This window comes from Pollicipes pollicipes, unplaced genomic scaffold, assembly GCF_011947565.3.
Source record: "Pollicipes pollicipes isolate AB1234 unplaced genomic scaffold, Ppol_2.1 Scaffold_4881;HRSCAF=5763_pilon_pilon_pilon, whole genome shotgun sequence".
Classification (NCBI taxonomy): domain Eukaryota; kingdom Metazoa; phylum Arthropoda; class Thecostraca; order Pollicipedomorpha; family Pollicipedidae; genus Pollicipes; species Pollicipes pollicipes.
The window spans coordinates 13,518,939-13,546,341 of record NW_023596576.1 but is presented as its reverse complement, the minus strand read 5'-3'; the positions used below and the strand labels follow the sequence as shown (position 1 = coordinate 13,546,341).

Genomic DNA, 27,403 nt, shown 5'->3' with positions numbered 1-27,403 from the left:
GCGCACAGAGCACTGCGGCGTGCCCGGTTAGCCCTTCGGTCCACACGCCTACGTGCCTGCGGTCTTCGCCATACAAACAGTTGCTGGCCGCAGTAATTGGTACAGAGGCGTGGTGCGATGTCTGGTCACTGTTTATTTACACTCGAACATAAACGTGCCGATCGGCCCGGCTGCGACGGCGCGCCCCGCATGGGTCGGCGCGGCAGGGCAATGGCTTGTGCCAGTTGTCACCGATTTGCCGCGTGTTTGCGCAACAGATGGAGCTAGAGACGTTCGCGCTTATCGCCATCATGCACTTGAATGGTCGTCCTTGAGATAATTAATTTTTTATGTGAATTCCTCGTCAATGAACATGTTGAAAAACGCCGGTATAGGTGTTTTACCGAGGGCAGGAGGCCACAAACATGATACTTGGCCAGGGACATGGCTCCATATTTAACTTTTAGGAATTTTGCGAAACTGAGCCAGTTTTCCCAGCAAAGTTCCGTTAGTACATTGATGGTTTAGCTTTTCAGATAGCAGGATGCCTCACAGGCCGCCTGCTGTTTCGGAAGCCAAACAGGCTCGAGCTAATATGAAAACAGCGTCGGTTAGCCGGCTACAAACTGCACTTAATTCAGATTGCTGGATGTCAGTGCTAGTGATCTTTGGTGGTGTTCAAGTGGCCTCTAGTTCTAGAGGGTTCCAACTAGGTCAGCAGGGTGATTAAAGGGAATTTGTGCATCCGCGTTATCTAACAACTATTCGTGTTACAAGGGGGAACAAATCTCAACAATATTACATCATATGTTGTTAGCAAGTCATTGCTGGATGTACACAATGCCACGCAAAATCAGGCCATAAGATCAAGCAAAGTACGTACGGATCACACCTCGTTGCCCCATTAACTCAGCATGATGCCGTACTGGAAGATATGACACTGGGTTGCTGAGCTCCGCCTCGCGTGGTAACAGTGACGTTTAACCTACCCGCTTAGAGGCCAAATGCTTTCCTCCTAAGTGCTTCTTTATTGGTAGCATTTGACCCAGTCTGACCTAAAAACCATGTTGCTGTATTTCTTCGGCATGCCATGATGAAATAAGAGAATATTCAGAGAGAGAGAGAGAGAGAGAGAGAGAGAGAGAGAGAGAGAAGAGAGAGAGAGAGAGAGAGAGAGAGAGAGAGAGAGAGAGAGAGAGAGAGAGAGAGGAGAGAGAGAGAGAGAGAGATATATATATATATATATATATATATATATATATATATATATATATATATATATATACACTGCGCGATGTTTTATAAGCTTAAGTGTGCGACAAACGGTCGCATCAGCACCTCAGCGCGAAAGGTGCTCATGACCTCGACCTAATTTATTGCTCATGAGCTACCGCAAACGGATCTCCAAATTTCCGCGCATTGCGTACCAGTTTGCTAACTCAGATACGCTTCAGCAGCAGTATAACACATGCGATTCCGGAAAGCTCATGCGCCTCTGAGGTCTCTTGGTGTGTCTCGGTGTGTGCCGTTGTGTTAAGATGACCCCGATGGAAGGCCAGACATCCACGGACCAGCTCATGGAAACCGCGCGTTGTGGACTGAGCGTCACGTGCCTACACTATATTCCATCACCCTCCCCCCCCCTCCCTCCCGCTACCCGCTGCCCTGAGCCTGCCCCGCTGTCGCTTACCTGACGCCTCCAGTGCCGCCGACCTGACGTCACCCTCCCCACCGCCGCTGACCTAGCGCTCTCCTCCCCACTGGCGCCGACCTGAAACCTCCACTGTCACCGACCTGACGCCCATCCCCTCTGCCAATGACCTAGCGCCCTCCTGCCGCTGACCTGACTGACATCTCCCCACTGCCGCTGACCTAACATTTCCCCACTGCCGCTGACCTGACGCCCCCCTACCCAGCGCCGCCGACCTGACCCTCCACTGCTGCCGCTGACCTGGCGTCCCCCTCCACACGCTGATGTCACATCTCCCCTCTACACTGCCACTGACATGGCATCTCCTCACTGCCGCTGACCTGACGCCCCCCTACCCAGCGCCGCCGACCTGACCCTCCACTGCCGCCGCCGACCTGGCGTCCCCCTCCATACGCTGATGTCACATCTCCCCTCTACACTGCCCCTGACATGACATCTCCTCACTGCCGCTGACCTGACGCCCCCCTACCCAGCGCCGCCGACCTGACCCTCCACTGCTGCCGCCAACCTGGCGTCCCCCTCCACACGCTGATGTCACATCCCCCCTCTACACTGCCACTGACATGGCATCTCCTCACTGCCGCTGATCGGACGCCCCCTCTCCACACTACCGCTCATCTGACACCCCCCTCCCCACTGTCGATGACCTGATGCCCCCCTCCCCCGCTCCTCTTGCCACCACAGTCGTTGACCTGACCCCTCCCCTCCCCCCGCAGCACGGCGTGGACGTGTTTGCACACTTCGGAGCCACGCGCATTCTGCACCGCTGCATGACGGCCGTGCATCCCGACTACCACCATCAGGGCATCGCTAAGGAGCTGGTCGATACCAGTTCGTTCGACCTGGCGCGCAAGGACGGCTGCCAGGCCGTGGTGGCCGGCGTCACGCACCGCACCGCCCAGAAAATCCTGCTCAACCAGGGCTTCGAGGTGCTGCGGGAGCTGCGCTACTGCGAGAGCAAGACGCTCGCCGCCAGCCCGTACTTCGACGAGAACAGGCTGGGCCACCACAAGTCGGCCAAGCTGATGGGCGTCTCGCTGGCGGAGACCTAGCCGCGCCGCCGCCGCCGCCAAGGGCAGGCCAACGTAAACAGCGCGCGATGGCAGTCGAATCTGGAGCGTGGCGCGAGACCGGGCGCGCCGCAGCCAGCTCGCGGGGCCGCAGGGGACGGGGGTGCCGCAGCGGCGTCGCCCGAGGCCGGCGCGAGGACGCGGCAGCGGTGGGGCCGACCACGCTGGCGCCGTCGCGGCGGTGCCCACCGACACTCGACGGCGGTATCCAGCGGTACTCCAAGTGCTCCGTGGCTGTCGCGCTGGTGTTGGATGTTACGTGTGCCTCCACTTTCCTGGTCGGGAACCTGGCGACCCGTCTGGCTGGGGTGTATTGTTGTGTGATGATTGGTGACCACATACGTTGACTTAAGGAGGGAAATCGAATAAACATTGGCATACAGCAGCGGCGTTTGTAAGCTGAATGCCGGCAAACACAAATCAGAGACTAAGTTTCGCGTAAAGCTGGATCCAGTCAAATCTGCAGTGTTTGTTTTTGAATTGCATACATGCTGCAAATTTTAGACGACGCCCATATCCGATGGAAAGCGTGAGCGAATGCACCAGCCACACACTGATCATTACGTATCACAACCATTGGTGTAGTTTTCTAGTCTCTGGGGTCGCTATCCTAAGTGGAATCTTAGCACACATGACTCAAATATGTGTACACAACTTATTATTCCATCGAGGGTTCAGCGTGTTCCTGTTTTCCGATAAAGTAACGCCCTCTCAAAGTTTCCACACGTTTGGTCTCCGTCAGGTTGGTATCTTTTACATGACATTTGTAGTCATCTTCGTTCCCCCTGCGTACAACCATACACCTATCTGTCGCATATCTCCACCAGTTTGACGCATTTTACTGGCAGAGGAAGAGCGGGTTGACAGTAACATTGAGTGATATCGTCAAGCACAGCAATCAAAATGCATGCAAAGGAACCCGGCTGCCCTTGAGAACACATACAAGTAGGTTCTGACACTGTAGTAAAACATGCCCTTTCAAGAGTGGGGAGTTTGGGTTTTCCTGGAACACTACAACACAACCATTTTGGGCGGATATTGACCGCAACGACCAAGGTTTTGTGCCAACGCAGTCCTTTTCCGCATCAGTTGTTGGTTTAAGCCAGTGTGTCGTTTGAGACTGCTTCCGGCATGCTGGCACTGGCTGCTCTCGATCGATTACTAGGGCACCTTACGAGTAAGTGTGTTGAGACGTATGACGAAGTACTGATTGAGACTCATGATTACACAGACGTAGCAAGGCAGTGACAAACCAGTCTCAGAGCGCCAACTTTGAAAACGTTTTCTCTTCCAGTGGTGATGATGTCAAAATTATGTAAAAATTTGGAAATATTTCCTTTTCCGTGTTAATTGAATGGGGAGACACTGATTCTAGTGATGTTTATACTGATCATGAGACTAGTTTGTCATTGCCCTGCTATGTCGGTGTTGAGATCGTTCACTGCGTGTAGACCATACATCGTTTCCCACCATGCGGTTGATCTCATGTATCTTCTGTTCTGGTCTCATACATCGGACGTAAATCTTTAAAACGCTCCAAAACGGGCTCATGCATGATTCGAGCACATCACGTGCTGGCATGCGAGCATCGACCAACACTTTTGTCAGTATGATTGTCCGTTTTTTCCTGTGTCACCGTTAGCCAGCTTCGCGCCACTGCAGTCCCGAGCCGTCGAGATCTGGACCCTGAATCCGTGATCCGTGTTCCTGGACCCATGATCCGTGTCCCTGGACCCATGATGTGTGCTCCTGAGTCTGTGGTCTCCAGTTGAACATTTTGTTTACGGTTCTGGCAAGACTCGCTCTGCCTGCATCCTCGCTCGTGACGTAGACGACACACACACACACAGACCCACACAACGCGTGCTTCTGCTTGAGTTTACTTAACATAACAATCAACCAGCCCGCCGAGGACACTCGAGCATTGCTGGAGGGCGGTGAACAGCGCAGCCTGGCGGCGCCGGCGAGCAGCGCAAGTTTGTTCACCATCCGCGGCGCCACGGCAGAAAACCTCGGTCCACGGCATTCAGATTCTCAGCAGCGGGGGGGGGGGGGGGGGGGAGGGGGAGGTATTTTTGTTTTTACAATTGTTTGTACAATCAATGACATTAATTAATTGATGAAATGATGCAATTACAATTACAATTTGTTTTTTACAATCAAAACAAGAAGGAAAAAGTAAATTTCGGCCCTTATTACCCCGCCAATTTGAAGGTCCTTTTGCCCAAAACAAGATGTTGACGACAGCTTCAAAAGCTAAGGTGCCACGACCGACACGCCTACTGCATTGATGTTTACCGAGGGAAACTGGGCTCCGGTATGCGAGGAGGATCTACGGCCGACACATGGAACGCCTGGCGAGGCGTTCGTGACGCAATCATAACCAGTTACCAGGTTACCCGGGCCCGGTTACGCTAACAAATAGTTCGCATTGTAACAGACGCCAATGGATGCTAACAGCAACACCAACGTTAACTTGTAAGACGTCTGTTGCGGCGTGGTGCGAGACTTCAAGCGTGAACTTGACCGCAATGCAGGTATAAGAAATGGGTCCGCGTGCTCTCAAAACCCATACGAATCACTCGTCAGTGCATCAGAATACCCTACCTTTACGAGTTTAGAAGGCGTAGACGCACTCACGAGGACTTCGCGCCGACGTTTACAACTAGCGGTACTGGAAAATTGTCAATGGATGATAATGAATTATAACTCAGACGAGATGGTCGCGTTTTAAACCAAGCACTTTTTTGGCGACCGCGACGAGCTCAGTCCGAAAAGCCAATGCTTGAAGCAGATGCTGCCGTCAAGCACCACCTACAAGCATACAAAATTTATTAGTATATATGGGAGCTGTGTAAATATATATGCCTCCGTTCAGAGCGCAGAATGCATTTCAGGTTGGTTTTGGAAACGGTGACATGGACTGCGCCAGGCTTGTTATTGCTCACCAAATGCATCTAACTGCTTTGGCGGGTTATCATTGTCGTTTCTCGCTTTGTAGACGGTGCGTTCACGCACACTGCGCACGCCTCCGCGTGAACAGCACGCGGTGCAGTGTATGGTCCCACGCCCTCACCTGCTCTGGTTGCCAAGGTCCGACACCGGTCCCTCGGGAGTTCAAAGCCAAGCTCGCGCGCGGCCGCGCGCTTCAGTCCGCACTCATCGACCCACCAGCGCGATTGTCTGCAGTCGATTGTCGGCTTGCTTTTGCCATCAGCTAGTTTTATGACAATGCAACACCTGGTTGCCGAGACCTGGACCTCTTGACGACCTGCTGTTTGAGATTGGAATATTTCATGCTCCACCTGCTCATTGAGTGTAGCGATGAAGAAGTGGTGAGGTTACAACGTTCCAGAAATATCCTGTCTGGTCAAATTGCCTGCAGTGTCTTGAAAGTAAGTTATTAGAGCTGGTTGGATTCAGTGTGTCACATGGAAAGAACAGCTGCGTAAGACTTGTTCACTGCTTCGCCCAAAAGCGATGGATGTTATTCAGAATTTCCCTACACTCTACCAAGGTACAACATTGATCACAAGCTTTCAGCAGTGCTGTTGGGACCCTAGACATTCACTTGAGAACGATCCAATAACCGAGTGTAAAATTTGTTCATATCAAGTGACTGTGCAGTACAAACTAGCGTTCTCCGGTCGTTCAAAACACCTCCCAATAAAACGCCGCCACACTTGAGGGCTTGTATTGGTGACATTACACAACGCACCCCAGCTCAGCCAGCTCCTTGTCGATGGGCGCGATCTGTTTTGAAACCTGCTTCAAAACGCGTGACTTCAGTTTCTGAAACAAACATCAAGCCGTTAGTGAAAAGCAGCCCCCCCAAATCAACACCGAAATAGCAGACATCGAGACCAGCTGAGCGGTCGGCGCCGGGGCGACGCTAGCCCAAATGTACCCCAAGCACAGATCTCCCCCCCCCCCCCTCCCGTCACTGTAACGTCAGTCAATACTGGCGACAAACAGCATGTCTTCCTTGCACCAAGGGTAAACTTTGGTTTGGAACATTGAAAACTGTACATAAGTTTCTACATGTTCCAGACATCCCATACAGCACGCGACCCTACATAACACACCCACGAGCAAAATCGCACGATGTTAAAAACGAAATTGGAACATCCCCTGGTTCACAAAAGCCCTGAGCCGACCGTCAGTTCCCGTTCACCCACCTTCTGCAGGGCGATCTTCCTGGCGTAGACGTGATCCCTGACGCGGCGCCTGGCCTCCAGGGTCTTGACCACATCCTGGTACTTCCAGCCCACCTCGTGACCCAGGCGGCCCAGCTCACAGTACTGCCGAACACGCGCGGTGCTCACAAACAGCACGAGTCGTGCATCGTCGACAGTCCAGTCTCATAACATATAACAGTGGATGAGAAAAGGCCATTGCTGACAACTGTAATGGTATGGGGCTTGTTGACTGTGAAACAGGGATGATTGAAAGACCATCACCATCATACAAAGCCCAAACATTTGAAAAAATGATACAAAAGTACTTGCAACATGTTCGTGGATTCTAGCGATCATGACCTGTTGGGACTGTCCTGTTAACACACAGCAATACAATGATTCCCAATATTGTGTCACTGCATGCTGGAATAGCAGGTTACAAATGAAAAATTCAATACAACTGATATCTGATCAGTCATGTGTAGCTTCTCGTAGTATCACCCTCGGGATAACTTGTGAGGATGAGTTGCAATGAGAGGCATTCATATAGCACATGTAAAACTGTACACAGCCAGGCACAAACAGGAGTGACCAGCCGTGATGTCGACATTATGTGCATCTTGAACCACACCCGACAGCCTAACACTGAGAGCAAATCCGAGCGGGAGCACGAAAACGCCGTCAGCAATTGCTTCCAAGTCCTGTGCCCCCCCCCCCCCCCCTGGCGCCGTCCGCTGAGGCACGTACCGGGCGTCCGGGGCGCAGGCGCATCTTGCGCATGGCCGACGGCACCACGTGGCGGCGCAGCTTCTGGTACTCGCGCGGCACGCCCCTCCACGCAGCGCAGGTTCAGCATGGCCGTGCCGCCGCGGCGCGTCTTGTGTGGCAGCATGCCTGCGTGGCGAACGGGCCCGTCAGTCGGTCAGCTGGCAGGAGCTGATTATTCCAATAATCAGGAATAATCATAATAACAATTGGGGATTTACGTCTCGGCGGCCCGCCAGCGCTATGTCGAGATGGACGCGATGATGAGGGTGTCATGTGGGGCGCAGTGGTGGCGTGGCAGGGGCCAGAACCCGAAACCCACAGGTCCAGAGTTGAGCGTCATAGCCAGTATATTACCAGTGCCCCGAGTGGGGCGCGAAGCCGGTGGCGGGGCGGGACCGCGCACCAGCGCTGTCGCTTCCGTTAGTAACACCATGTGGATGACTTGACATGGTGAGTTGCAATTGGAAGCTTCTGTGTCGCACATGGATCAGAGATCGGCTGGCGCCACGAACGGGTCACGTCGCGCCAGCATGTCGACATAATGTGCGCATTACTGAACACACAAAACAGCTGGAAAGCTACAGCAGACAACAGCACTATTGAAAGTTACTACCTCTGCAACACCAGTGAGCTGGACAACAACTGATTTCTGCGATCCATATGAGACCTGTACGAAGCACGGTGCTCCTACGGAAGTGTCGGGCTATACATCGGTCCGATGTATAGCCCGACACTCCCGATGTCTGGATCATTACCCACGTCTACCGACAGTGCCGTGACAGCAGCTCACCCCGGATAACACGCCTCAGCATCATGCCGGGCGCGCGGAAGTGGAACGGGCCGCGAGCCGGGTTCACGTTGCACCGCTTTCGCAGGTACGCCATGTACTTGAGCTTGTTCCTGAAAGACATTGGACAGTGTTTCACAAGACAATCAAACCATTGAAGCTGAACAAGGGTGCAGTGATCATACAATACTTACCACATTATCAACTAGCGCAGCAGATGCACGTGAGGACAAACTGACATACAAGGTCCTCTGAAAAATGGAGATACCACATTGCACAAAATAGCAGCTTTGTCTGAGCAACAATGGCGATGATCTTAGTAAAAAAACATACCTAAAGAAGGAGCCCGAGATGTTGATGCCTTCGCACCTCAGCACCACCACCTTGTCTCCCGACAGGAGGGCCTTGGCCACCACCGCGGCCAGGCGGCCGAGGAGGTGGCCGCTGCCATCGACCACGATAGCCTGCAATGAGAACATTAATCAATGAAACACAGCTGAGACATTGGCGCTGAAGCCGCGTCGGGCGACCTGACGTGCGTCGAATGCGGTCACGTGATGGCCATCGGCTGTGGCCGCGGGCCGAGCCCGGGTCAGAGCGCAGCAGAGGACGTCCGAGGCGGTCACGTGACGGCCATTGGCTGTGGCCGCGGGCCGAGCCCGGGTCAGAGCGCAGCAGAGGACGTCCGAGGCGGTCACGTGACGGCCATCGGCTGTGGCCGCGGGCCGAGCCCGGGTCAGAGCGCAGCAGAGGACGTCCGAGGCGGTCACGTGACGGCCATCGGCTGTGGCCGCGGGCCGAGCCCGGGTCAGAGCGCAGCAGAGGACGTCCGAGGCGGTCACGTGACAGCCATTGGCGGTGGCCGCGGGCCGAGCCCGGGTCAGAGCGCAGCCGACATCAGTGCAGCTTTTCAGTATGGCACAGACTGGCACCTTCAGCCTCCCTGCTGACACTGGACCTATGTTGCATGACATAAATATAAAGTTTCAAACTTGTTGGGTCACTTGACCACATTTAGGATTTGCAAGAATAACTCCTTTATACTCTTACACCACAAATTGGGTCAATGCTACTACATTGCCTATGGGGATCTGACCTTTGTTGCTAAAAATTATATCCGGTTTTGGAGAATATAGTTGTTGCTACAGTTGCCATTGTAATTAGCTTTACAATGCACTCAGGTGCTGAAGCCATACAGCATTGCATGTTCCCCACCCTGGTGAAAGTGGGCACCACAAGAAATCAAAGAAACTTGTATCTCTAACTACCCCGATATGCGGCATTACCAATGCACTATGAGCACCTTGTTTGTTGCTGAATAATCATTGGATGCTTCCTGATATGCTATAGTGTAATAGAAAAACAACATTTTGACTGATGACTCAGCTTCACCTACATGGCACAATGACATTTCACAGCACTGCTATGGACACTGTATTTTCTCCTGCAGCAGATGCCTGAGATATTTTACCTCAGAGTAGTATTCGGCATTAGATATACACAACAGGCAGTTGAACACCCCCCCCCCCCCCCCCAACACCCTGCACCCAGGGGCCCTGCCAAGTGCATGTCACCTATGTAACCCACATGTTTCCAGTGCCATGAGGTAGGCCCAACATCTACATATGGTGTGCCAAAAGTAGGGAATGCCAATTTTCAATTTTTTAAATAGTATAAGTTACATTGCTTGTGAAAGGAGTTTAACAACCATATCCTCATGCAAATTTGTCCATGACAGTGGGCTAAAACTGCTGCGGGGGTACGATGCAGAAATAAATTTTATTCAATGTCACAAAGGTAAGGGGTATCTCAAATACCAAAGCCTCAGCTGGCATTCTTGGAACCTTGCCAGCACTAAAAAATGCTGAATTGCATCCAATCCATGGAAAACTGACACTAGTGCCAGTCAAACTTTGCTGAATTCAGCCAAAATTATCACTCCAGTTCTGCACATCAGCATAATCTGGGACATACACAACCCCCTCTTTGCCTTACAAGGGTCATCCACGCTGGGTCTGCAACAATTCACTTATTGAAAATGCTCTGGCCACATGATGACACTTAACCCCATCACCAACAGAAAAATGAAAACAATCAGAAGCAACATAAAAATTTAAACAATCTGTTCCAACATTGTTTTGTGAGTGAATGTTTCATGTCTGCACTGAAATCAAATAATGACCAATTTGCCAATATTGAGACATTACAACACCAATGAGCCAGCCTATCTCTTCCCAATCTGGTGTAGGTGCCCCCCTCCGGGCCAGTAAGGGGGTATTTGACATGTGGTACTTCATACACTCTGACCAGTGTCAGTATCAGACCTTTAAGAAAATGCTACACTTTAGAAAATATCGAAGCAAGCATCAACTTGGATGAAATCAACTCACTCTAGTGGAAAATACTGCCCTTGGCAACACAACTTCTGTATTTAGCAAATATGTTCCACACAACATTCTTCGGTGGTGCCAATACATCATGTGCAACACTGATTGAGGTCCAGCTGATAGCTGTATTATCCAGAAATGGTGTTCATGAGTGCCAGATATCAATGAGTCAACAACTATATTTTCATTGGCAAAAATTGCAGCATGGCCAACAGAATGGCAGGGTTTGAATGATACTGCTGCAGCCTCGTTGGATCCCTCAGTGACCTTGAGACAGTCTGCGCAACTTCATGAGTGTACCACTCAAGAACTGGGAGGGGGAGGGGGGGGGGGGGAGTCAGTCTTAAGAAGGGCAGAGCAGCTAACTTTGCCAGAATATTTTTAAGATGAATTTTTCCAATTCAAAACTCAACACAAATCCTACATTCACCCTTGGAAAGGAAAGACCCATATGTTTGCTTGGAATCAATGAGCCCCTCTTGCATATATCCCTGACATGGACTCATGGGACCTAGGCTGTCCCACCATTTAGTTCTAGTAAAAAATATAAGATATCACAACATGAGCATATCAGTCCAGCCTGCAAACTATTGAAAATGTTACCAAGATACTTAAGGCAGACAGAATAAATGTCTGCCATTAAAATAAATACCCTTGGATAACACTTGCTGAAATTATTTGAAGGATTGAACCAAACCTAATGACTATCCTGCTAGCATAAGGGCATAGCTTCACTCAATGCCACAGCTGATGGCTGGTACATTATGTCAAATGAGCATGGAACAAATGCCAAAGTTCATGACAAAGTTAGGCTAGGCTCTCAGTCTAATCCCAGGAAGTTGTCAGCCTTATTAGGACAGCAATGTTCTTATTGTCACTTTTTTTTAGTTCTGCACACATGGCTATGCCAGAACTCACCTAAGGGATGTACAGCATGTTGCTAATATTAATCCAACATAGCTACCATGCAATACTTTGGAAAAATAAGGCACATGCCTACATAAAACTGTATGGCTCAAAAACATGTATATGAATGTCACCACCAATCTTGCTTGTAAGGTTCTTCTTCAGTGGCAACCTGGGACTGTGATGCATATCTATGCACCCACTACTCATGGTCATTATGGTGCAAGGAATTTTGCTGATGCAGGTCACATGCCAACAACTGGAAAATCAGTGGTGCAAAATAACCCCATGTCCAAAATAATCATAGGCTTTTAAACATCATTCTGATAATAAAAACACATAAGAGTAGTAGCATTTGGGCTCTCATGCCCCTGGGCTACAGCTCCAAACATTATGCAAAAAAAACATGCGAAAGCCTCAAAGACTGACACCAGCAACATGTTGATCTGGGACTACTGCATCCCAGCAAGGTTATGGGTCACTACACACAGCCAACATAACGCGACTGAAATGCACCCGCTTACAGCCGTTGACATAGTGACCACAAACGCCCATAACTTCAATACTTATGTTATAACCATGCACGTCGGTATCGCCGCATAATACTAAACACCAAATATAACGTCATTTGGACAGTAAACGCACACCCCGCCGGCACAAACTCGACATTTCACCGCAGCACTTCGATTTAACCAGTTATGCCTTGAAAAACCCAAGGGAAAATGGATCACACATGCTTCAATCCTCACCCGCTTTTTCTCAGACATGTTCACGATCAAAAGGAAGTTTACACCGGTTGGTGCCGACAGCGCCGCCATAATTATATTTGATATATTTCTTCACTAAGCTAGCTGTTATCTACTCTTGAATAACATTGGATAAAGACCAGCTTGTTATATTTTTTGACATTCATCATTGTAATTAACAAATCAAAGTCCTCTGTGCTTATTATGAAACACCCTTAAAAATATTGATACATTCACGGCGCAGTTGCTACAAAAGTCTGCACAGGAAGAAATCTCTGGGATGTTATGCCGGTTTTGTTTTGATATGTTTATACCGTTTATGCCAAATTATCAGCCACGTGTGACGTGTTGATGTCTTGATATTGATATATTTATTCTTTGAAGCAATTCCTAAAGCCCAGGCGAAGAATGGGGGAAAGTATTTGGAGTGGGAGCCATGGTCAAATGAGCAGATTGGCTGAGCCTATCAAAGCTGTTGAGGTGAGTAGACACTTATCTATATGTCATATATTAGCACTATTGTTTGTCTCCAGTATTTAGTAGCATTGTTATTAACAATAATTCTGCTACTCATATGCGTACTGGCACTCATTCTGCTGTTCATGCACTTATGCCTCCACCTTTACCCTGGCCTTGTCTGACCTGAGTATTGCACTTGTGCCAGCTTTATAGTCCCCGCGTTCTTCTTGTACCTGTTCTTGTTTCTTGTTTCTTCTTCTCATAGTAACCCTTATCATTTGCCAATATGTGCTCATTATAAGTGCAACTCAAATCCTTTTTAATGAATTGTGTTATTCCATTTTGTGTTTGTTGATGTTTTAATTGAAATAGTAATCTGTAGGCAAAAGTTTGGAAGTATGATGACTTGCAATGTTATTCGCAATATGTGCATTTTCCAGCTCAGCATGTGACTGCTTATCATCCCAAAATGTTTTACTAGTTTTGGCAGAACCAGACACACAGGCTCTTTTGGGGCCATTCCATGCACAATATGCAATGAGAGCATGTGAGTTTGAGTAGAGCATCTCTGCTCACTGGGCAGTGTTCCTGAGATCTTAGCTAAGTTTAACCTAGTACACCATAGGTTAGCATTTGTCTCAAAAATGCTCAAAGGATATCTTTTTGTATCTGAATTGCAGATATGCCTGGTACTGATTGGTAGGCAGGACCATAAGCCATTGAACATCAGGCAGATATGTGCATCACCTTTTTCAGGACAAATGGAAGCTGTTGCCTGCTTTCCTGCAGACAAAAGGGCTGGTGAAGCAGCACATTGACTCATTCAATTACTTCATAAACACTGATATCAAGAATATTGTCAATGCAAATGACAAGGTTGTCAGTGATGCAGACCCTAGTTTCTATGTGAAGTGAGTATAAGTTAACTAACCCAACACTGCAACTGAATATTTGCCATCTATAGATAATTCATGCTTAGAATAGGTGTTCTGATCATCTGGTGTGAAATATGGAATACTTTTTTGTACTTCGAGCTTCATTTTGACCAAGATTTGGTGGCAAATAGAGCCATATTTGTGGTACTTGGCTACTCAGTTACTATATTCTGCTGCTGGTATGACATGGGGGTAGTTTTTGCATCTTATTATCCAGCAGAATTGGACTCTAGTCCCAATGCTTTTGAGTGCCAGAAAATACAATGCTGTGATGTGGTCATGAGCCTGACTATCAGATCATCTTGAGTGACCACTGCTTCACTGCCACCATCACCAGGTACTTGAATGTGCATGTGGGTATCCCTGATGTGGAGGAGGGCTTCAACATGAACCGGCCCGACTTCGCCGCACGAGTGCCGGCTGCGCGACATCACTTACTCGGCCACCGTCACCGTCGACATCGAGTACACGCGCGGCAACCAGCGCGTCGTCAGGTGGGTCACCTGTCCTGGCCCTGGAGGATAGGCTCACGTGAGCTCGCTTTTGGTAGGAGTTTTGCACTTTCCCTTTCTCTCCAGCTATTCTCCATCCATTCTTTGCAAGCCATTGCTGTTTTGCTATTTTGCAAATGTGTAGTGAGGTAAGTCATGTTGCTAAACTTTCGCAATATCGCAGGAGGACGCTGGGATTAGTGCAAGGCTGTGGTGCAGCCCATCCCCCCCCCCCCCCCATCAGTCATCAGATTTACCTGCACCAGGTCGTAATTCGCGTTCCATTCAATTTGGCGGCTTTCCACAAATTTTCGGTCTTCCACATTGTGTTTAGTGGCGTGGCCGGATATGTCCCGACATTTCACGGCCGAACGTCGCACCGCAGCCGCCCCACCATGTTGCGTTTGTGCTCAGGAACGGCCTGCCGATCGGCCGCATGCCCATCATGCTGCGCAGCTCCAACTGCGTGCTGACGGGCAAGACGCACGCCGAGCTGGCTAAGCTGGACGAGTGTCCGCACGACCCCGGCGGCTACTTCGTCGTCCGCGGAACCGAGAAGGTTAGGCGGCAGCAGTGAGCTGCCTTCTCGCCACGCGTGAGCCGAGGTCAAGGGCGGCATGGGCTGGCCGCTCGACCGCGCGAGCCGAGGTCAGGTGGCTGCACGGGATGCCTTCTCGCCCGTGCGAACGGAGGTCAGGTGGCGACAGGGCTGACCTTCTCGCCCGTAAGAGCCGAGGTCAAGGGGCGGCATGGGCTGGCCGCTCGACCGCGCGAGCCGAGTTCAGGTGGCTGCACGGGCTGACCTCGCCCGTGGGAGCCGAGGTCAAGGGGCGGTATGGGTTGACCGCTCCGGCCGCGCGAGCCGAGAAGGTCAAGCAGCGGCAGTGGCACGGGCACGGGCTGACCCCTCGCCCGCGCGACCCGAGAAGCGTGAGATGTGTGTGTGTTGAAGGAAGCCTGCCGGTCTTTGTGGGTGAAGCAGGCTGACTGTCGCTAGCATTCACGAAGGGAACCCGTAGGCAATGGCATTTGAGATGTACTGTACTGACATTCTGTAGACATATTTCTAATCTGCTGGTGCTCTTTTGAGGAGGTGGTGACAATTTAAGCATGTTCCCATCTATTGCATTGTGTTGACCGCAACCGTCTAAGCCACCCATGTGCGGCGGCCACCCCGCCTGTGTTGTGAAGTTACTGGGCTAACCAGACCGCTGGTTCACGTGCTGTCCGCTAGGTGGTGCTGATCCAGGAGCAGCTCAGCAAGAACCGCATGATCGTGGAGCAGGACAGCAAGGGCAACGTGCAATGCCAGGTCACCAGCAGCACCCACGAGAAGAAGTCCGCGCACCAACCTCATCTTCAAGCGCGGCAAATACTACCTGAAGCACAACACCTTCAAAGATGTCAGTCACAGTGCAGTACACTCATCTCGGGGGCTGATTGCCCCCCCCCCCCCCCCTCCCGTCAGTGGCTTGTTGGTTTGCCGTTTTCCGAGGGATTGGAGCCGTTTTTCAGTCTGTGAGTAATGTTGTCTGGGACGAAGTCAGGACGTATTGTTATATAATGCAGGAATGAGCATAGTCCGGTAATTTACCAGCAATTCACAGTGCCAGGGCCGAGCGCAATTTTTCTCAGATATTGGAATAGTCTTTGCAGGGTTTAGTTGGCAGAAGCGTGATGCCGTGCTCAGCCCAACTGCATAAATAAGTTTTTCATTTTATGCTGTTAACGTCATGGTACATTCCCATCATCATTCTATATTCTATATAATACAGCATTCCATTTTTCGGCGAATAACAGTGATTGCTGTACCTTGGTCTGGCTGTCAGTGCACTCACTGCTGCCAGCGTTAGGTGTACCAGACCAACCGATGGCCTGTGATTGGCTGTCGGCCGGAAGCCGCGATCTGTCAGTGCGCCGTCATACCCTGCCCCGGGCGCGGGAGCGGCGCCAGAGGCCTGTCAGGCGGCCGTCTGCTGACGTGCTCGCGTGCCGCAGCGGACTGGGGCGCCGGTGTGCTCTGACGGCTCGAGGCCGCTCTTATTTAGGCGACCTGGGAGTGCCCGGATGTTTGACGCTATAGTGGCATGGCGCTATCGCGCCATGCGTGCCTTAAATTACGTTTTCCTCTGGGATGCCACGGACATATTTGTGAAACATAATATTTTTCAGCGCGGGAGGCTCGAGTCATGCGTGGCTGTGTAGAATATTAGGAATGTGGTCGTAGTCCGTACTGCCGAGCTAACCTTTGCCGCTACGCTGTATTGATATGACTTTCAACGAGCGCTGAAAACAGTGTGGTTTGTGGATGCTACGCGGCACCGACCGGTTCTCGTCCCGCACAGGTGATTCCAGTGTCGATCTGACCAGTCCTCGTCCCGCGCAGGTGACCCCTGCGTCGATCTGACCGGTCCTCATCCCGCGCAAGTGATCCCGATGTCGATCTGACCGGTATTCGTCCCACGCAAGTGATCCCAGTGTTGATGTGACCAGTCCTCGTCCCGCGCAGGTGACCCCTGCGTCGATCTGACCGGTCCTCATCCCTCGCAAGTGATCCCGATGTCGATCTGACCGGTATTCGTCCCACGCAAGTGATCCCAGTGTCGATGTGACCAGTCCTCGTCCCGCGCAGGTGATCCCAGTGTCGATCTGACCAGTCCTCGTCCCGCACAGGTGATCCCGGTGTCGATCTGACCAGTCCTCGTCCCGCGCGGGGTGATCCCAGTGTCGATCTGACCAGTCCTCGTCCCGCGCGGGTGATCCCGGTGTCGATCTGACCGGTATTCGTCTCACGCAAGTGATCCCAGTGTCGATCTGACCGGTCCTCATCCCGCGCGGGTGATCCCGGTGTCGATCTGACCAGTCCTCGTCCCGCGCAGGTGATCCCGGTGTCGATCGTCTTTAAGGCGATGGGCATTGAGTCGGACCAGGAGATCGTGCAGATGGTGGGCACAGAGAGCAACATCATGACCTCGCTGGCCTCCACCATGGAGGAGTGCCACCGGGCGCAGGTCTTCACGCAGCTGCAGGCTCTCAAGTGAGGCGCTGCAACGAGAGGGGAGGGGGCTAGGGTTTGGACGCGAGATGCGCTTCATTGTGAAATAGCGAGCGAGGCACTTGGGGCATCACTGATCATTCGTTGCCCCGTGGGAAGGATGGCACACTGCGTCGCGTTTTATTATTACTTTGAGTTTGTGCAACGCTGGCGGTGTCTGGCGCCTCGACTCTGTACCTTACCGACCGCTAGCCCCCAGCCGCTGACTCCACCCCGTCATGTGCTAGGTACATGGGCAGTAAGCTGGTGCAGAAGGTGTATATGGGAGGCTTCGGACAGAAGAAGAGTCCCGCCGACGAGGTGCGCCACCTGCTGGCCACCACCATACTGGCCCACGTCCCGGTACGTTGTCATTGGCAGACGCCCACGTCCTGGCACGTTGTCCGTGACAGCCGCCCACGTCCCATTACACGTCAGTGGCAGCCGCCAACGTCCCGGTACGTTGTCCGTGGCAGCCATCCACGTCCGGTACGTTGTTGGTGGAAGCCGCCCACGTCCCGGTGCGGCTCGTGGCAGCCGCCCCACGTCCCACTATATTGCCAGCAACGGTCAACCACGACTTGGTGCGTCTGTGACCTCGGGGGAACGTCCTGCTTGTTGCTGATGTTATTGCGGTGTTGTCACTACAGCATGTTCAGTTTTACGTCTCGCTTCCGTGTATTGTCACCTTGAGAGTTCATTGAGAGCCCAGCTTGCCAGTACAAAGTGGGGCCGTCAAAGCCCGTGCACTGACGGCCCCAGCCCGCGCGCCGCGACAAAACTGGTCCAACGTTCCAACATGATGTCACTCGCGATCCTCCGGCCACGTGAAGTGCGTGCGGAGAATGCTCCGGCCACGTGAAGCGCGCGCGGAGAATGCCCCGGCCACGTGAAGCGCGCGCGGAGAATGTTCCGGTCGCGTGAGGTTCGTGTGGGAAGAACACACGTGACCGGCGACTGTCTGCTGGCGACAGGTGGAGAACTACAACTTCAAGATGAAGGCGTTCTACCTGGCGTTGATGGTGCGTCGCGTGGTCGAGGCCCAGGCCGACGAGAAGGTGATTGATGACCGCGACTACTACGGCAACAAGCGCATGGAGCTGGCCGGCTCGCTCATCAGCTTGCTGTTCGAGGACCTCTTTAAGAAGTTCAACTGGGAGGTGAGTAGTGTAACTGTGACGGGGTCTATGGAGAGCGGTCGTGTCACCCGATGCTACATCGTACAGATGGGGGAAAGACCGGAATGCGTAGCGCAGTAAGCATATCTAGAAACGACTGGGTAATGCTTGGGCGGTGCAAGAGCGGTACCTTTCTCAACATAAGTGGCGAACGTCAAAATTTGTATCCCTTTTTGCCTATTTTGTCACACTGATTGGACCTTATCGGACCATGTTCTGACTGGCTTGACGTTCCTTTCAGCTGAAGATGATCGCCGACAAGAACATTCCGAAGGTGAAGGCGGCCCAGTTCGACATCGTGAAGCACATGCGGCAGGACCAGATCAGCTTTGGTCTGGAACAGGCCATCTCCTCGGTAGGAGCCGGCGCGGCGCTCCACCTGCCCCGGGTGGCGTCGCAGAGTGGCGCCCTGCTCGCCGTGCGCCGTGCCTGCGCAGACACGGGGCTGGTGTCCCGCGTGGACACGGCGCCGGCGTCGCGCGTGGTCTGCCGGATCAGAGCCCTTTGTCATTCTGCTCAGCTCTTCAGTCCTGCCCCGGCGGACGCTGGGCCGGGACATGGACTGCCAGGCGAAGGGGTTGTTTCACTTCGGTGGCGGGTGGGTGCCCTTTATTATTTGTACACACAGCCTTGTGTGTGGATCTCCAAAGCTCGGCAGGCGCGCGAAAGGCTCGCGGCATCCTCAGCAGCTACGGTCGGCAACCCACCTGACTGGCGGCGACGTTCGCTTGCTGTAAAAATACCACCGTAGCGCCATCCACGTCACAAGCTTGCCGCTCTGCTGCAGGGTAACTGGATCATCAAGCGGTTTCAAGATGGAGCGCCACGGCGTGACGCAGGTGCTCTCGCGGCTCTCCTACATCTCATGTCTCGGCATGATGACTCGGGTCAACTCGCAGTTCGAGCGGACACGGAAGGTGCGCCCACGGATGGGGAGTCTCCCCGTACAGGCTCTGCGCCTTCCATGGCGTGGACGGAGACGGGTTCTGGTTCGAGGACGGACCTTTGTTCTGCGTGCTAAGACTGTTCAGTTTATTCACAAAGAGATACCGGGGTAAATCTGCGGTGTTATTGTGCCAGCGTGGCTGCATGGCGCACAGAGCATGCGACATCGTCTCTTCTAAGGCTCCGTGTTCCGGTTTCACACCCTGCAACATGGCTCAGCGGGGAGTTCGTTTTCTGGACGATGCTGTTAACCATGGACATCTGCTTGCGCGCTGGCGTCTGACTGCCTCCCGTCCGTCGCGCTGTCGCAGCGTGACCCGGCTGACCTTCCTGCCCCTCTTGTCAGGTGAGCGGGCCGCGGTTCGCTGCAGCCGTCTCAGTGGGGCATGCTCTGTCCGTCGGACACGCCCGAGGGCGAGTCGTGCGGGCTGGTGAAGAACCTGCCGCTGATGACGCACATCACGACCGAGGCCGACGACACGCCCATCATCCGCGCTGCCTTCAACATCGGCGTTGAGGACATCAACTTCCTCTGCGGCGAGGAGCTCAGTCATAACTCCGTCTACATCGTCTTTCTCAACGGTACTTTGAAGCCATCGGACGGATCGGGGGACCAGCGCTGATGACATCCTCTGGAATGGCGGCGAAAATGAACGCGTTGTTCGTGGAAGAAATCATGTGAATTTACTAGTCTGGGCTTCATTACGCTAGTCCGCCCATTCGCATTCACGTATATCACATGTGTGGCATTTTTTCCTTTGGACCTGTGGCCTTATGTGTCCTTGTGTGACCCTAAGACAGTGTCACAAGTTGTTCTGGTCGTTGGCAGACCATGCTCAAGCCTGAAATGTTTATTCCTTGTAACGTCATCCCGTCAATTGTGGACTTTTTCACCAAAGACGCCAGATTCGGCAAACTCGCATGAAGTGCAGCCGTCGTCGGGCCATTTTGCGTAAAGACGGGAAATGGCGCAACATCAGAGGGTCCAGATCAGGAATCTGGTCACTTCACCAAACATCCTGCACACCCATCCTGCCTGGGTCTCGACACGACACCGGGCAGGTCCAGTGCAGGTCTGGCGCCCGGACCCGCTGACGACAGCACCACTAGCACTAAACAGCGCAGCACGCACGACAGCACGGCGGCGCGAACTCCTCAGCGCCTGCCCGCCTGACGCCGCGCTGCGCCGACAGGCAACATCCTGGGTGTGACGCGCAACTACCGCCGGCTGATCCAGACGTTCCGTCTGCTGCGGCGCAGCGGCCTCCTATCCGGCTTCGTCTCCATCTACCCCAGCCACAAGCACCGCTGCGTCTACGTCAGCTCGGACGGCGGCCGGCTGTGCAGGTGGGGGTCGCGCGTCAGGTCAAGGGTGGGTGGTGCGCAGGAGGGGAGGCGCTGTTGATGGAGTGGTGCCGTGGTCAGTGCCGAGTCGGAGGCTTTATGTCTGGTGGCTGTGTGCGATTGAACGGTGGAAGGTAAGCGTGCTCGTGTCTTTAACAGGTAACTGAGGGGTAAGCGGATACCGAGATGCAGGACAGCTGCGGTGGGGTACGATGCATTTACCGTCCTCCACATGCGACATGGCCTCATGAGCATTGCCCGAGTGGTAGCCCATCGACATATCACCGAACAGCTCGCGTCCGGTTTTGATCCACGGTCCATGGTGTAAACGCTATACACCCAACGGGACCAGCCGCTACTTACACCTCACCGTCCAGCTGCCGCCCGCATAGAAGCGCCTCACCGGTGATCTTGACCGCCGACCGTGCGGTTTGCCCCACCCAGCCCCGGCTGACCCAGGCGCCCCGTGCCGCGGCAGGCAGTACATCATCGTGGAGCGGAGCCGACCGCGCGTCACGGCCGCCCACATGGAGGAGCTGGCGCGCGGCCTGCGCACCTTCCAGGACTTCCTGCACGGACGGCCTGGTCGAGTACCTGGACGTGAACGAGGAGAACGACAGCAACATCGCCCTCTACGAGAAGGACATTACGGCGGTGAGATCGGCCGGCAGGGACGCGTGCTCAGCACTGGAGGTGCCGATGACTGGTGGGGACCGACAGCGGCAGCAAGGCACCATTGGCGCCGTCTGAAAGTTGTCTGCTCTGTGTGCTGTGCAGCCGTCTTGTTCGTGCTAGGTCGGGTTGATACGTGCAGTCGAATCTGTGGGCGAGTTTTCGCAGACAGATGCAGACATTTCGGCATCGCATTGCTCGAAGCCTGTCTGATTTGGGGCGGCAGCGTAATGGTAGCGAGGTGTTTCTTCTGGCCGCTGTCGCTGGCTGTTAACGATGAGCTGATGCCGTGCTGCGCGTTCGAATCGTCGGGACGCAACGAACCAGGCCCCTCCGCACGCACGTGACAACGATGGTACCCGGCTGTGTTCACATGCCCTGTTGATCACCAACATTCACATCGCTACCCTTGCGGCGACAGTGTTCCGCCGCACGCCTGTGTCGCCACCATCGTCACCGCGTGTCGTGAGCCGTGGTGGTTGATCGCCCTCACAGCTGCATGGCGCACCTTCACGCGCCGCCGCGTGTGACCGTGACCCGTGTGGGCAGGTGACGACGCACCTCGAGGTCGAGCCGTTCACGCTGCTGGGAGTGTGCGCCGGCCTCATCCCCTATCCGCCACCACAACCAGAGCCCGCGTAACACGTACCAGTGCGCCATGGGCAAGCAGGCCATGGGTGAGTGGAGCCGACGCCGGGCCGGGCCGGCCGGGGGCGGAGGTTGACGCGGCGCGGCGCGCCCTCCGGCGGAGCGGGTCCCTGCCGACGGCCCGTTCAGGACCCGGACGGCCTCGGGCCACTGGCGGGAGAGTCGCAGGTGTGGCTCAGCTGATCTTCCGGCCCGGTCAGCCGCCCCCTCGGCTCACGTGCGCTTCCTCCCCGCCGGCAGGCACGATCGCGTGGAACCAGCGGCAACCGCATCGACCACGCTGATGTACAACCTGGTGTACCCGCAGAAGCCGATGGTAAAGTCCAAGACCATCGAGCTCATCAACTTCGAGCAGCTGCCGGCCGGCCAGAACGCCATGGTGGCCGTCATGAGCTACAGCGGGTAGGGCGCGCTGCCGCGGAACCGCACGGTCGGCTCGGGCCTTGGCGCTGGACGGGAGGCGTGGTTTTGCGTGTGGTGATTGGCGCTGCTCGCCGAGTGCGTTCGTGATCGTGTAGACATGTCGCGGCCCTTTGTTCCATGGCGTGAGTTTTCCCACGGTGTGGGATTCCAGTGTGGATTACAGACGCCCCAAGAACGCCAGTGATTCGCTCTGAAAGTGTGTTGGACTGTAGCGTGATGAGCTACGGCTTCGTGTGATAACGTGATGTAACGAATGTTCTATGCATCGTACATGCGCGGATATATCTACATTAATATGTCCGCCCGGTGTGACCAAACGGTCGAGGTCACCTGTGTGGCAAGAGCGCTTACATCAGCGGTGCGGCCGCGGTGAGGGCGGAATTTCCTGTCGCCCCGCCGCGCCTGCTACCCACACTGTGGCCGGCGCGTCTCAGTTACGACATCGAGGACGCGCTCATCCTGAACAAGGCGTCCCTGGACCGCGGCTACGGCCGCTGCCTCGTCTACAGGAACTCCAATGCACCCCTGAAGAGGTGAGTTCCCCCGCGAGCCGAGCGTGCGACGTCCGAACACGTCAGCGCGCGTGTGGCTGCTGGCGCTTCAGATTCTGCTGCCTAGTGCTGCTTGTCGTCGTATGACTGTGGCCTGACGAACTAAGGCAGGAATTCAAACGAGACCCGCGGCCTCACGTTACCATGGGCCTGTGGAGCTGCCGCAACATGAGCTCGCACCCGGCGCGAGACGTCAGAGGCTAGCGGGAAGTTTGACCGCTCTGGGGGCCCCCCGGCAGGTACGCCAACCAGACGCACGACCGCGTGCAGGGTCCGCTGGTGGACGCCGAGACCAGGGAGCCCATCTGGCGGCACAAGGCGCTCGACCGCCGACGGCATCACCGCGCCGGGCGAGGTACGAACGTACCCGCGCGGCCGCACCGGCCGCACGCGGCGCAAACGGACGCGCAGCGCGGTGGCCTGCATGTTCGCGTGGTGAAGCGGTTTGCTGTGTGTCGATCGTGGAGTATCGCACTGTGGCGTGAAGCGAGCGAGGCTGCATCGACGGGCACCTGGCTCGCTCCGCTTTGTCATCCCCAGTCATGGTCGTAGTCATCCCCAGTCATGGTGGTCACGTCTGAGTCGTAGTACCGCTCCAAGGTTGTGCGATGGGTGCGATGTTCTACAACCGCGGCGGCTGGCTGCCCCGCACCCACCTCGCCTGCTGGACTGAGCCATGCGCCCCGCCGCCGCCAGATCGTGGAGAACAAGCAGGTGCTGGTGAACAAGTCGATGCCGACGGTGACAATGAACCCGTTGAACGCGCCGGCCGGGGCGCCGCGCCAGCCGCCGGAGTACAGGGACGTGCCTGTCACGTGAGTGTCCCCCGCGCCGCCCACACCCACGCGCCAACAGCTGACGGACATTTCTGCATGACACTGTGCAATGCATAGAGGAGGTTTTCGGCCAGGGAATGATGAAGGAACAGGGTTGGAGATAAACGCCTCCAAGGCATGAAATCTTTAAGCAGAAAGGCCCGAGTCACTGAACTCTTCACACGCGTCAAGTGGCCGGTCAAATGCGCCGCGCTCAGGCGGCGGGATCAATTTTGATGCCCATAGAGCTCTCAAAAACTAGAATCTACACTCATACGCTAAATACATACACCCACATTTACTGGGTAGTAGTGTCCTATGTGGGCTAATTTGTGTTTTAAGGGGGTGTTCCACATTTATTTGGGGTTTTGAACGGAAATAGCCGTCCTGAAGACATTTCGGTGGAGCTTGCAACCCTCCTTAGACCCTAAACCCCTCTAGTTGCTGAGCTACATGCCCGCAAAATGGGGAGAGTATTCCAGAGTCGCCTTGGCATTCATGTGGTCATAAGAACATCATTCAAATCCTTCCGTTCCATAAGCCATGCAGCGATCAAGGCCAAGGAAAGTATGATGGTCAAGTTGTGCATATTTGGCGTTTGTGAGCACGACTGGCAGATATTACGGCCGTCAATTGGCTCTCAATCAGTGTTGTGCCAAGATACGATGACGTAATCAATTAATTACGTATCAAGGAGCATATTTACTAAACAGAGAAATGGTGTTGTCGAGAGGCATTCCTTTCTAGTTAAATTTAAGCAGTCAGTTATGAGGAAATTTTTTCCTCATAGCTGATGCGTGCCTTAATATCTTCAGGTACGAAATATTCCCTTAAAAATTTTGAGTTTATTTACTCTTGGTATTCGGGTCAGATAAAGTCAAACAAGATAAAATTCCAGATCGGCGTCCAAGATTGCCCTGATATCTCTACACGCAACCAGCTTTTATATAGATGCTATTTCCAAGCAAAGTGTGACTGGTGGTCATATCAGGTCAGTGACCTTATTTGACATTAAAGGATTAAAACGACCAAAAACCTTCTAGACTGATTTTGCCTACATTTGAGTTATAGCCAAAAATGCGTTATATCAGTTTAACTCTGAGCAGGCACTACCCCAGGTGGTATGGTTCTCAAAGCGAGAGGTTAATCGAGGTCGTTTTAGGTCATTGACACCATCTGACCTTCATGAAGTCAAAATCGATATGTTTACGTCGGTTTATCCATGATTTAGAAATGAACGTCAAAAAGTACCGCACGTTTAGTATCTTCGAGTACTGAATCGGTTTAGTTTTGACCTTGATCCGACCTCAATACCCAACCCAAGGTCACTGTAACTGGTCATAATAATAATATCAATAATATCAACAATCTGATTACCTAAGAAACCACCCAAAAGCTGTATGATTTCATATAACTACGTTGTCGCATCAGATTAAACAATTCCTTGGAATTGCCTTCGCCGACAGCCATGGCCTGACTGGCCTGACATAGGTCAGCGACCTTATGAGGTACATTTAATGCGTTGTGCTGATAGGTCGGCTGTTCAATGACCTACAGTTGTGCAAAGTTTGGCGCGTTCAGAAGTCCTGTTGGAAAAAACCAACAGGAGGGGGGGGGGGGGGCAGACAAATTGACCCGCCTCCCCATCCGAGCGCTTGTTAGCGTGCCTCTGATGTTGGTCTCGTAATTAGCTTGGTTTGATGGACGTTTGTTTCCCACTTGACTTGTCCTATATGAACAGGGAAGAAACCATGCGGTCACTTGTAGAATGCCCCCCAAAACTGCAAAGGCTGCATACAAACTGCCTTCCGCAGTGATTTGTAGCTGAGCAGCGCTCTGTAACTCATGCAACATAACGCGAGGGTGATCGAATACGAACGCAAACGTTTTTCCCCGGCACGGAAACAGTATGGTGTGATCGCGGAAATTTGACAATGAAGTGTGGAGTGCCACGTACATTTGTTAAGTGCTACGTGGGTTATGAAGACTGTGAGCACCAGTTCGCGTGAACCGACGACAGACCACGGCAGGTCGTCAGAGATGCGCTGCGCACGTGTCCCTGGGTGGACGCAGCCTGCCTCTGCCAGCCGCTGCATTTGTCGGGCGACTCTCAGACGTGGCCGCTCGGTCCGACAGGTACAAGGGCCCTGTGCCGTCGCACATCGAGAAGGTGATGATCTCGTCCAACGCCGAGGAGGCGTTCCTCATCAAGCTGCTGCTGCGCCAGACGCGCCGGCCCGAGCTGGGCGGACAAGTTCAGCAGCCGTCACGGACAGAAGGCGTCACTGGTGAGGCGTACCCCACTCCCCACTGCTCGGCAGGCAGGCCCGCGTGGCCCTGCGGTCCTGTGCTCGGGGGTGGCCGCCATGGTCAGGCTCTCGGGGTGGGCGCGGCCAGGCTGATGAATGGAGGTGCTCCTGGTGCTGATTAGTTGTTAGTTGGATGCTGATCGCATACGTCGCTGTTTGTTTGACTGGTGGATTGGTTGCCGTGTTGGGTTCACTCAGGGATTGCAGTGCGTCCTTATTACTGTATGAACCACTGAACCGTACCGAATCACCAAATCACTGACAACAGCGTGGCTGTGCGACTAGCCACCTCATGACACCGTTCGCCACTGGCCGACCCTCCCGGCGCCCTGCCCGAGCCAGCCTCGCCACGTGGTGCGGGAGCGGCGCGGCCCGCCTGATCGCGGCGTGCGCTCGGGGCCACCAGGTTTGATCGTGGACCAGGAGGACATGCCGTTCACGGACCAGGGCATCTGCCCCGACATGGTGATGAACCCGCACGGCTACCCGTCCCGCATGACGGTCGGCAAGCTGATGGAGCTGCTGGCCGGCAAGGCCGGCCTCATGGAGGGCAAACTGCACTACGGCACCGGTGAGAGTTCGGTGCCGGGCGCGCGTCTGGAGGCCTCCTGCTGATGAGCCGGCTGTTGCCGGAGAAAGTGTGGCGCTGGGCGCGCGTCCGAGGGCCCCGCTGATATGCTGGCTGGTGGCAGAGAGAGAGAGAGAGTGGCGCTGGACGCTGGAAAGTCACGACACATCAGCCCCCCCCCTCCCCCCGGCACATCATCGCGCGTCTGGAGGGCCCCCGCTGATGTGCGGGGGGGGGGCGAAGAGAGCAGGCGCGTCATGTTCGGATGTTCGGTGTGCCGGTCTGCGTAGCTGTGGCGGTCGCGCGTCTTTTCTTATGATGCGGTAAGGTTGTCGTGACTTGGTCGCATCTTCCTCAGCCGCCATCACTTCAGGCCTCTGTAACTCGCCGCTGACTGGCGTTTGTCAGTCACTTGTTGTCACTCAGTCACGCACAGCACATTTCTCGTGAGAGCGCCGGAACGAAGCGTTCCATTGGCGCCGGTTAAGATAGAGTTTAC

At 53.9% G+C, this 27,403-nt stretch overlaps 1 protein-coding gene and 1 pseudogene across 1 annotated transcript; one reads left to right on the top strand and one right to left on the bottom strand.

Annotated features, from left to right (window-relative positions):
- Positions 1-6,438: 6,438 nt before the first annotated feature.
- Positions 6,439-12,594, bottom strand: LOC119099851 (60S ribosomal protein L13a-like). Its single transcript, XM_037222946.1, is given in 7 exon segments — positions 6,439-6,552; positions 6,939-7,061; positions 7,686-7,769; positions 7,771-7,832; positions 8,497-8,606; positions 8,827-8,957; positions 12,536-12,594. Coding segments are annotated over 7 exon segments (615 nt in total). The 5' UTR covers positions 12,554-12,594; the 3' UTR covers positions 6,439-6,465.
- A 273-nt stretch (positions 12,595-12,867) lies between these two features.
- On the top strand, positions 12,868-26,951 carry LOC119100011 (DNA-directed RNA polymerase III subunit RPC2-like; annotated as a pseudogene).
- The last annotated feature ends 452 nt before the right edge of the window (positions 26,952-27,403 follow it).